Here is a 12249-nt window from a genome sequence, read left to right as displayed (position 1 = left end):
AATGATCCTACTTAAAATGATCACTCAATTTCAATGTAGACACATGAAGGAATAACCAATTAAATAAACGTAAAACTAAGACTTTTCATATTTCAGATTACTTCAAGATGCTAGATTGAACAAAGTGAACACCCTTTCAAAAGAACATATTACCTCTATGTGGAGAAGCCTGTTATATTTGTTTTTCACTAAGTACCTGCAGAAAAGTAATCTGGGTTTCATGGTGGGGTTTTGTTGTTGTTGTTGTTGTTGTTTTGTTTTTGAGACAGAGTCTTGCTCTGTCACCCAGGATGGAGTGTAACAGCACAATCACAGCTCACTGCAACCTCCACCTCCCAGGTTCAGACAATCATCCTGCCTCAGCCTCCCAAATAGCTGGGATTACAGACACCCACTACCACGCCCGGCTAATTTTTGTATTTTTAGTAGAGACTGAGTTTCACCATGTTGGCCAGGCTGATCTCAAACTCCTGACCTCAAGTGATCCACCCATCTTGGCCTCCCAAAGTGCTAGGATTACAGGCACGAGCCACCACACCCAGCTGTAATTTCATTTTTGATAAAAATATTTTGTAAAGATTATAATTTAACTAGGTTTTGGATTTCTCAATTCATTTTATATATACAACTTAAATAATCTTTTCTACATATGAAGAATCTATTTTGCTCACAACCATCAAGTATATTTTAAAACAGACAGGGCCGGGCGCGGTGGCTCAAGCCTGTAATCCTAGCACTTTGGGAGGCCGAGACAGGTGGATCACGAGGTCAAGAGATCGAGACCATCCTGGTCAACATGGTGAAACCCCATCTCTACTAAAAATACAAAAAATTAGCTGGGCATGGTGGTGCGTGCCTGTAATCCCAGCTAGTCAGGAGGCTGAGGCAGGAGAATTGCCTGAACCCAGGAGGCGGAGGTTGCGGCGAGCCGAGATCGCGCCATTGCACTCCAGCCTGGGTAACGAGCGCGAAACTCCGTCTCAAACAAACAAACAAACAAACAAAAACAGAGAGGCTGTAGAAATTGAATCCTAAAGTCCTTTTTTTTAAATAAAACGGGGTTTCACCATGTTGGTCAGGCTGGTCTTAAACTCCCAACCTCAGGTGATCCGCCAGTCTTGGCTTCCAAAGTGCTTGGATTACAGGCATGAGCCACCACGCCCAGCCCCTAAAGTACTTTTATAAGAAACCCGATATATAACCATGCATGAGTCACGTACTCTCGCAATTGTTTCAAACAATTCTTTAAAATAATTGGCTCTTTCTTTACTAATCTGTTTATTTCCACGGTGAGCTTGTTCTATCCAAAACTGGAACTCATCGCTTGGTGTAAGGATACCTATAAAAGTCGAAAGGGAAAAAAAAAATGGTATAGAATATCAGAGAAAAAAAAATGGGCAGCAGAGTAGCAAAATATTTGAGTCGTTTAATACAAATGCTCCTAGCTGAGGTTATAGGCGACACTACCTTACTGTTTCCTGTTTCACACTACAAAGTGTCCTTCCCTCAGTCTACTTAGTGCCACATTTTTCAGATCTTCATGCTTTCTGTTAGTGATTCACTGTTTAAAATGGCCCCCAAAGTGCTAAATGGCTGTCTAGTGTTCCAAAGCACAAGAAGGCTGCAATGTGCCTTACAGAAAAAACGTGTGTTAGATAAGCTTCATTCAGGTATGAGTTACAGTGCTGTTGGCCATGAAGTGAGTGTTAATGAATCAACAATATGTATGAATTAAAGTGTCTTTAAACAGAAAAAAAATAAAGTTACGTATTGATCAGTTGACAAGGTATTGTAACCAGGGGCTGAAAAGAACCTAATCCTGTACTGCTCCTAGGAACAAAGGTTCAATATCCACCAATCAGTGCTTACAGTGACTTTATAGAACATACTAATTCCTCAGCACTTTGGGAGGCCAAGTAGTGAGGATCTCTTGAGGCCAGTAGTTTGACACCAGCCTGGGCAAGGAAACTCCATCTCTACAAGAACGAAAACAAATTAGCAGCCACGGTGATATGCACCTGTACTTCTAGCTACTCTGGAGGCTCAAGGTAAATTGCACATTGTTAACAATTATATTTTCCTCTTCTCCAAATCCACATAAATCTACTCATTTTTTTAAAACCTATGCTCAGAGAAATTCCAAAAGTGTTGGAAGAAATCTATAAAGAAATATGTTCATTTACTAATGTACTAATGAGACAATCATTCTGTACTTTCTTTTATTAAGCTATGGTTACATACCTCGTGTGTCATCTTCCTTAAATTTCAGTTTTGATAAGTTAGTGTCTGATCTTCGTAGAACTATACCCAAACCAGCTTCTAGTTCACTCAAAAGACTCTGAAGTTTGGGATCAAAGTTTCTGCTCCATTCCTGATCCTAAATAAAAACAGATAAGAGCAACCAAGGTTGATCAAAATTTTCCTAATCAAATTGGCTTCCCAAAACACTGTCCAAAAAGTCATTTTTCTTAAAGCCTCCCACTACCTCCACTTCATTAGAATAAAAAGTCCCTCAACAGTTAAAACTATAAAAACCATTTAATGTAGAAATGCAAGAGATGATGTGGATGGCATTTTATACCTTTCTCCAATTTCTCTATTTTTTAACACAACTTACATTAAAATTTAAGTGAAAACGTTAATAAGAGATATTTTAATTAAAATTAAAATATTAATCACATTAACATTAAAAAAATAGATATTTATGTTTGTGTGAAAACATTTATCCAAACACTTCAGTTAAAAACAAATATTTTACTTACCTTTAACAACACTGGTGCAAATACTTGCCGGACTGCTTGGTAAAGAGAACTAATCGGTGACTCTAACATAGATGAAACAAGAATGTTATCATGTAGATTCTTATCAGTAATTACTTCAGGTCGCAGCTTGAAAAACACCAGCACTTTATCTTTTGTGTCACCAAAATCAACCTAAAGTGATAAATGATCTTTAATGTTACCTTTATAAAATTTAATATTTGAAAAAAAAGCATACGAAGTTGTATTACTATATTTATATCTCTTGGAAAAATAAATATATTAAAACTGATTTATCTCTTCTCTCCTTAAGAATACTTCAATTTAAAAACTTATTCCCACTTACATGAGATCATAAAGTCACTTTGATAAGTTATTTATAACAATAAAACAATATATACATTGTTGACTGCTAACTATTCCATTCTAGTTAGATTCCATTCCAGCCAGATTCCATTCCAGCCAGAATCAGTAATAGTACAGATCAAAGCCGTATGCTGCAGGTACACAATGAATAATATACCTCTCTAGTAGCCCAGAAAGTCTATAACAAAAATGTTAATGACCCTCTTACCTAGAAAAAGCATTTAAAAGGTGATTTTAAAATTATACATGCACTCAAAACTACCAAAATGAATTTAATTTGTCTATCTCCTAAAATTATCTTCACCTTAACCGACAAATTTTGAGTTAAGAGCATAAAGTTTTGTTAAATTGTCATAGAGCCAGATTATTTTAAATTGGAACCAGATGTACTCAACTGGAATTCACTACAGCAATCTTGTTTAAAATAGGTCAGTTCATAGTAATTAGTTCATTAGCTGAGAAGTATACTACTCAAAGGAAGTGTTTGCATTATACACACATTTTCAGTTATTCTCATTTCTTTTTTCAGGAAAAAAAGTCTACGCATTAAAAAGCTTTCAAACAAGGTCACTGCTGTATATGAAGAACAGCTAAATGGGTCTCACACCACTTTTTTCTAACCAAATAATTACATTTTTGGCCGCGGAAAGGAACTGAAACTTTACTCTGTTACTGTTCAAATGCTTATATTTTATGACACACGAAAAGTATATGAAATCCACATAACAGTGTCCATAGATTTATTAAAACATAGCCATTCCCATTCAATTACACATATTATTACAAAGGTGATTACATGTCTGTTTTCACACTACAAAGGCCAAGTTGTAGCTGCAGTGGCCTGCAAAGGTTAAAATATTATCTGACCCGTTACAGAAAAAGTTTGCCAACCCCTGTCCTGAAGAATAAACCAGATCACAGCTTTCTCTTAAGATTACCAATAACGAAAAGAAGATCCAAGATGGCCGACCACTAACAGCTCGGGATTGTAGCTCCCAGTGAAAGCTCAGAGAACGAGACGACGCCACACCTTTAGACGAATTTTCGTCACTCACCGATCAGCCGATTCCCAGTGGAGGAGCCCCACGGGTCGCCAGCACGGCTCTTGTGGCCGCCACAGCGGTTTTGCCAGCGTCTCGGCGCAGCAGCTCTTCATGCAGAGCCAACGGGACTGCTTCCCCTACTGACCGGAGTTTGGAGCTCCCGGAAGTCAGAGCCGCTTGTTGCGGACTCAAGAGGGAAGCCAGACCAGAGATTCCCGGGCATCAGTCTTATCACTGCTATTTAGGCCGCCACAGTGGGTTGCTCGGATCCCAGCACTGGGAATCAATAAGTTGGACGTGGACTCAGAAACCTAATTAGAAAGGCGGTTCATCTACAATGAAGGGAAAAAAACAGCCTAAAAAGGCCGAGTATACTCAAAATCAGAACCCATCAGCAACGGAACAAGCCCTGATGGAAAAGGACTCATCAGTAACCGAACAAGCCCTGATGGAAAAGGACTCATCAGCAACGGAACAAGCCCTGATGGAAAAGGACTCATCAGCAGCAGAACAAGCCCTGATGGAAAAGGACTGTGTTCCATTATCTGAAGTAGGCTTTAAAAGGTGGATGATAAGAAACTTCTGGGAGTTAAAGGAACTTGATCTAACCCAATGTAAAGAAACTAAGAACTTGGAAAAAAGGTTCGATGAAATGATGAAAAGAATAGACAATATAGAGAGGAATACAAATGAACTTATGGAATTGAAAAATAAACACGAGAACTTAGTGAAATATGTACAAGCTTAAACAGCCGAATGGATCAAGCAGAAGAAAGGATATCAGAGGTCGAAGACCAACTTAATGAAATAAAACGACAAGACAAGAATAGAGAAAAAAGGATAAAAAGGAATGAGCAAAGTCTCCAAGCAATATGGGACTATGTGAAAAGACCTAATATACGCTTGATAGGTGTACCTGAATGTGATGGAGAGAATGAATTCAAGCTGGAAAATACTCTCCAGGACAATATCCAGGAAAATTTTCCTAATTTAGCAAAGCAGAACACTATTCAACCCCAGGCAATACAGAGAACACCACAAAGATATTCCTCAAGAAGACCAACCCCAAGGCACATAATCGTTAGATTCACCAAGATCGCAACGAAGGAGAAAATATTAAGGGCAGCAGAAAGAAAGATCAAGTTACCCATAATGGTAAGCCTACTAGGCTTACAGCAGATCTCTCAACGGAAACCCTACAAGCTAGAAGAGAGTGGGGGCCAATATTCAATATACTTAAAGAACAGAACTTTCAGCCCAGAATTTCATATCCTGCCAATTTAAGCTTTACAATTGAAGGAAAAATAAAATCTTTTAGGAACAAGCAAGTACTCAGAGATTTTATTACCACCAGGCCTGCTTTACAAGAACTTCTAAAAGAAGTATTATACATAGAAAGAAACAACCAGTATGAGCCTTTCTAAAAATACACCAAAAAGTAAAGAGCATTAACATAAAGAAGAATTCACATCAACGAAAGGACAAAATAGCCAGTTAATATCAAATGGCAGCAACCCTAAATTTAAATCCACCAAATCTCCCAATCAAAAGATACAGACAAAATCTAACGGTATATCCAAAGATATACACAGACTCAAAATAAAGGGTTGGGAAAAAAAACTTACCAACCAAATGGAGAGCAAAAATAAATAAATAAAAAGCAGGAGTTGCAATTTTCACATTTGACAAAATAGATTTCAAAGCTACAAAGATACAAGGGTAAAAGGATTAATGTAATAATAAGAGATCTTAACACCCAGATACATAAGACCCATAATGAGATTTAGATTCAATGAGACAGAAAATTGATAACGATATCCGGGACTTGAACTAAGATCCAGAACAAATAAACTCAATAGAGCTCTCCATTTTAAACACACAAAATATACATTATCCACAAAATCTAACGGTATACCTAAAGATATACAAAGGCTCAAAACAAGGGGTTGGAAAAATCTCACCAACCAAACGGAGAGCAAAAATAAATAAATAAAAAGGAGGAGTTGCAATTCTCACACTTAATAAAATAGATTTCAAAGCTACAAGGATACAAGGGTAAAAGGATTAATGTAACAATAAGAGATCTTAACACCCAGATACATAAGACCCATAATGAGATTTAGATTCAACGAGACAAAAAATTGATAATGATATCCGGGACTTGAACTCAGAGCCAGAACAAATAAACACAATAGAGCTCTCCATTTTAAACACATAAAATATGCATTAACCACTTTAAACACACAAAATATTGATTGGCCATTATTGAAACCCATTTTAGGAATGAAGTATATTCCTTTTTCTCTCTGTTTCTTTTTTTCCCTCTTCTTTTTCTCTTTTTCCCTCTAGAAAAAAAAAAAAGAATACCATCTATCCTTCACTCAGGTTTTTCGAATGTTAACGTTAAAAAAAAAAAAAAAAAAAGATTACCAATAACTTCGGCCTGGCACGGTGGCTCACACCTATAATCCCAGCACTTTGGTAGGCCAAGGCGGGTGGATCACGAGGTCAAGAGATCGAGACCATCCTGGTCAACATGGTGAAACCCCGTCTCTACTAAAAATACAAAAAATTAGCTGGGCACGGTGGCACGTGCCTGTAATCCCAGCTACTTGGGAGGTTGAGGCAGGAGAATTGCCTGAACCCAGGAGGCGGAGGTTGCGGTGAGCCGAGATCGCGCCATTGCACTCCAGCCTGGGTAACAAGAGCGAAACTCCGCCTCAAAAAAAAAAAAAAGATTACCAATAACTTCTTATTTCAATTTAAATAGTACATAATGTCCTAAATTATCAGCCTATGCCTTATTCTCCCTTCTCATCTTCCACAATGTCCCTTCACTTCAGCAATGACTTTAGATGTTTTTTTCTTGCCCCTTGAAACTAAGTTAAAACCCAGCTCAGGGCCTTGGTACTTGACAGTTAATTTTGCTTAGAACACTCTTCCCCCAGATCATGTCTGCCTGCAACTCATCATTCAAATCCCACTTCAAAGATAACTAATCCCGAGAGGCATTATCTCCCACCCCATATTTCTGCAGTTCCCCACCCCACCCCATCACTACTATAACATTATTTTTATCTTGACAGCACTTATCAATACCCAAAATTATGTTACATCTATCTGTAGCATGTGTTTAGCCTACCTTTGTCCAGTCCAATGTCACTCCTTAAAGATACGAACTCTGTGTTCAAGGCTTTATCCCCAATACTAGCAGGCAGTCAATAAATTTTTGCTGACTTATTAACTTATGGAATCATGGTAACTATCAGACATCTAAAGTACAACTGAAGACATTAAACAATTTCAAATATGACTAAAAACCTATAGCGAAGTGTACAACTAAAAATAACAGACACATCATTGGGCTTTACCAGTAATAGCTTTAACTTAAAAAAAAAGTGATAGCTTCAACTTTTAAATACCCAAGCCAAGATACACTTTCAGAAATCCGAACCCCTTTCCATTTTGTCTACTGCATTCTACATGAACTTTCAGTGGCATTTACAACAGTGTGTCCTCATTTTATCATTTGCTGAGTATATGTCATCCTAAGCCACTGTGAGTCTCGGAAAGTGGAAAACGGGATTCTATCCTGAATTACACTACCTTCAGAGAAAAAGAAAGTTAACATTTAGGTTGTAACTTTTGTGCCTTACTTTCCTTAGCCATAAAATGAGAATAAGAATAGTTCCTATCTTACAGTATTGTTATGGATATTAAATGAACAAATACATATGAACTACTTAGAAAAGTGCTTGACAGAGTCTAAAGTGAAAGTAAATGTTAGTTATGATTATCCATACTTTTTATATCTTTGTAAACCCATCAAGCCTGGCAAAGTGCCTTCCATGTATTGAGTTCAAAGTAAATGTTTATTAAATAGAATCTAATTAAACCTAAGAATAAAGAGAGTGAATGGGGTGAATGATTCAATCATCCTATAAAAATGCTCTGAAGCCAGGCGCAGTGGCACACGCCTATAATCCCAGCACTTTGGGAGGCTGTGGCAGGTAGACCACCTGAGGGTGGGAGTTCAAAACCAGACTGACCAACATGGTGAAACCCCATCTCTACTAAATACAAAAAAATTAGCCCAGTGTGGTGGCACATGCCTATAATCCCAGCTACTTGGGAGGCTGAGGCAGGAGAATCACTTGAACCTGAAAGGCGGAGGTGGCAGTGAGCCAAGATCGTGCCATTGCACTCCAGCCTGGGCAGAAAGAGCAAAACTCCATCTAAAAAAAATGCACTGAATGCTTTTTCTGAGTGTCAAATACTCTGCTAGGCCTAGAGATCAGGGTGAACACAAGAGGAAGAGGTTGAAAATATGTCTTTGTTTTATCAACTTAAATCCGTTTACTGAGTCCCCTTTAATGTGTCAGGAATTTTCTTCTGTGTTTTTCTTTTAGGTTTATATATATGCACCCTGATTGCAAATGCAACCCATTTTTTAAGCAATTCTGCCAGTGGAGGGAGCAGTGCAATTAATAAATCAGTACATCACATGTTGTACACCAAAAAGAAATTCAAACTTTATTTTGAAATGTCTCATATGATTTCGCAAAAGTTTAAATTCCTAACCAATCTTTCCCTCGGGCAATGTTAAAATCAGAGCACAATCCTAGATAGACTAGAATTTGCCAAAAAAAAAAAAAAAAAAAAAAAAAAACCTCAAAACGGGGAGAGAGAAAGATTTTAAAAACTAAGTAAATGTCTTCTTTTTATTATAACGTATCTGCAGTCTTTCTTTAAAAGTAGAATATAGGCCAGGCGCAGTGGCTCATGCCTGTAATCCCAGCACTTTGGGAGGCCGAGGAGGGCAGATCACTCCAGGTCAGGAGATCGAGACCAGTCTGGCCAATGTGGTGAAACCCCCGTCTCTCCTAAAAATACAAAAATTAGCCAGGTGTGGTGGCGCGCGCCTGCTACTTGGGATGCTGAGGCAGCAGAATCGCTAGAACCCAGGAGGCGGGGGTGCAGTGAGCAAAGATCGCGCCACTACACTCCAGCCTGAGCAACAGAGCAAGACTTCGTATTTAAAAAAAAAAAAAAAAATAGAATTGCTACTATTCAGATGTGTGGAACGGGAACCTCCTTCCGTCAGGTAGGATGCAGAGCCTGGAAACTACACGCTTAAGCAGGAGGCCAGTGCAGCTAAGCCGATAATGCAGGAGAGGTGGAGACAGCCCTGGGTTCCGGAAAAGGATCCGGTTGGTAAAGCTGTGCGAGTGTGCCCGGACATCCCTCCGGCTCGGCCTGGGGACTCCGAGAGTGCTCAGGGGTCAGGCGGGAGTGCAAGGAACCATACGTACCGTGTTGGAAAAGGAGATTCCGGCGTCGGATCGCTGGACTCTGAGGAGCATCTGGTTGCCGTCATCCAAGAAGTTGTTGATTTCAAGACAGTGAGACCACAGCTGCTGATCCCAGAGTTCAGACATCAGCCCGAAGTAATTCTGGGTAGTAGTGAAGATGAAGAGCTTCCGAACGTCCGCACTCCCGTTCGCCATGACTGGAGCGGGTGGAGGCAAGTGGGAGGAAGCGGAAAGGAAGAAGCAGCCAGTCCGGAGGGAAGTGGAGCGAAGAGAGGGGCTTCGCTCAAGCCTGTAGCCCTACCACGGGCCCGCGGAGCTTCGCGGTTGCCAGGGGCAGTCGCTATGGCGACGGAGCGCTACGGCGGCGTCGCTGGCGGCGCGCGGCGGACGTTGCCCTCTCGGGGTACGCGCACGCAAAGCTCCCGGAGGCGACCGACCGCCTCGGAGCTCCTCAGCGGCCCCTTGCGGTCATCGATTGTAAGGGGTTCGGAGAAGTGTCTTCCTACTGATCTCTTCTAACAAAATCAGGAGAGAGACACTGAGCCTCCAAGTACAGCAGCGTGATCTAGATTTAGGAGAGCTGGGTTCTAGCGCTCCCTCTCCATGTGCACCTGGTAGCAAACCACTGTGTCAGCGCCAAGTTGCACATCTGTAAGAGGGGGAAATACTGTCTCACAACCAGGGACGTAGTGCGGATTTTAAGAGATTACTACTTAAAAATCGCTTTTTAGAGAGGCTTATAAAGAATAGGAATTCAGTACAACGTTAATCTACTTTCTCAATCTCCCTCTGCTCCCTCTGTGCTGCTGCATTTCCCAACTTTATTTTTATCTTATTACTAATTTTAGAAAAATTTAGCCAGCAGTTTTTTCATTGCAATCATTACCTGGACACAGCCATATTTGTAAAATAGCTCAAATGTGCAATGATACTTGTTAGTTTATTTTATAACAATCGCAGCTAAATTCTGTGAAAATACAGATCTGAAAACATTCTTTATCATTTTCTACCGCATGGCATTACTGTAAACTACTAAACTGCTGGTCATTAATCTGAACTTTCTGGATGCAGTAATTCTCTTCTAAAAAATAGTTACTATGTATTATTAGGTTGGTGCAAAAGTAATGGCGGTTTGGCAAGAATCGTAATTAGTTTTGCACCAATCTAATACAATTTGCCAAGTACTGAACTGGGCGCTGGGGACACAGTTCCTGCCCTCTGGGGGTTTTTACTAGGCCCTGGGGACACAGTTTTTGCCCTCTGGGGGTTTTTGCTGCAGTCATTCATCACCTCAGCACTGGTTCGAGCCATGACTTAGGGTACATAAAGTTACACAGACTTTTTATTGTTTGCACTCAATAATCGTACCTTCCTCTTAAAACTATATTGTTTGAGAATTAGAAAGAGAATCCTTTTATCTGCTGAGCAACTTGATTAAGATTTTGGAGTGGGAACTTAAAAAGCTGAACTGCTCTAAATTATAAAAGGAAATGAATTTAAATTCTCATGAAATATCTAAGCGGTGGGAGATGGGAGTCTGGCCAATGGATGGGAAAACATCCAAACAGTGAGATGAGATGGGGTGCCTCTGCACTCCAGCCTGGGCAACAGAGTGAGACTCCGTTTCAAAACACAACAACAAAAAATTTCCCCACTGGGTGGGGGAAAACACTTTGATAAAAAGATTTTGAAAGGAAAAGTGGCCACTAAGGTTACAGAGTTTCTTGCTCTGCAATGGGCATTATCACTCTAAGCAAGGTCTTCAGGAAAGTCTCCATTACCCACAAGTGCTCACTTTGGGTGAGTTGTTTTGGTGGAAATGTATGAAACAGCTGAATTCAGCTTCTGTAACAATATGGTGAATAAAAAGGCAACACGTGTAGGAAGATGAGTCTAGAAAGCAGATGAGATCATGAGTATGTTATCCTTCCAAGAATTTTTAGAACTCCTGAGGAAACTTCAGGCTTCCGCAAACTATGAAATGGTGTGTGAATCAAGTTTAACACAGATATCAAATACAGAAGCTCCTGTTGATATGTAAACTCCATGAAATAGAGGTTTTGTGTTTCCTGTTCACTACTATATATGAAAAAATGAGGCATAGAGTGGGAAAACAAGTTCAGATAAGGACTGAAGAATACAACAAAGAAGAAAGAACCTCACAGATGAAATAATTTACACAAAAACACAGAGATGGTAAGTGGTAGAATCAAGATTCATACCAAAATCCAGGTCTGAGCCAGTCTCTATATACCGTATCACACTGATTGCCAAATATACATCATAGCTAAGAAATGGCTATCCTCCAGCTGTGGCCATGTGACTAATTCTCACCAGTAAGATGTGAGCAGTAATGTGCACCTCTTCAGGGCAAACTTGTAAAGAAGTGAGAGTACCTTTACCTTTTGCTACCTGGATGCAGGTAACAGCAAAGCAACACGGATGGTAAAGCTTTCAAAGAGCGGGACCCTAGGACACTGAATCACAGTGGGGAATAACGTCTGCAGCTGTTAAATAAGCAATAAATAAGGTCCATTGTTTTCCTGGAAGTGATAAGCTTATTTCATTCATTTTTAAGAAAAATATCTGCCAAAAATCAAAGTATGAATAACATTAGTTTGTTGTACTTTCAAGTACAAATGGTCTTCTATGGAAAAAAACAGCTAGTTTAAATCACAACTAAAACAATCATGAAATTATTTTTCTTGAAACAACCATTATTAATAGTTCAATCCAGCAGAAGTGTTCTATGGTGTATTATTTCATCAT

The 12249-nt window shown here is 39.5% G+C and overlaps 1 protein-coding gene across 8 annotated transcripts in view; it reads right to left on the bottom strand.

The window, feature by feature from the left end:
* The window catches only part of DYNC2H1 (dynein cytoplasmic 2 heavy chain 1), a 375588-nt gene extending 365769 nt beyond the window's left edge, over nucleotides 1–9819 (bottom strand). For 7 of the 8 annotated variants that reach the window (XM_078339343.1, XM_035263991.3, XM_078339345.1 and 4 more), the window contains exons 1-4: nucleotides 9481–9819; nucleotides 2763–2933; nucleotides 2242–2377; nucleotides 1221–1339 (exon numbers count right to left, since the gene is read on the bottom strand). In XM_078339343.1, coding sequence (XP_078195469.1) covers nucleotides 1221–1339; nucleotides 2242–2377; nucleotides 2763–2933; nucleotides 9481–9675 — 621 coding nt within the window. In that variant the 5' untranslated portion in view covers nucleotides 9676–9819. The remainder of the gene's footprint in view (nucleotides 1–1220; nucleotides 1340–2241; nucleotides 2378–2762; nucleotides 2934–9480) is intronic. The other variant, XM_078339346.1, reaches the window with a different exon arrangement.
* Between the last annotated feature and the right edge of the window lie 2430 nt (nucleotides 9820–12249).

This window comes from Callithrix jacchus, chromosome 10 (genome assembly GCF_049354715.1).
Source record: "Callithrix jacchus isolate 240 chromosome 10, calJac240_pri, whole genome shotgun sequence".
Lineage (NCBI taxonomy): Eukaryota > Metazoa > Chordata > Mammalia > Primates > Cebidae > Callithrix > Callithrix jacchus.
This window is presented reverse-complemented; position numbering and strand designations above follow the sequence as displayed.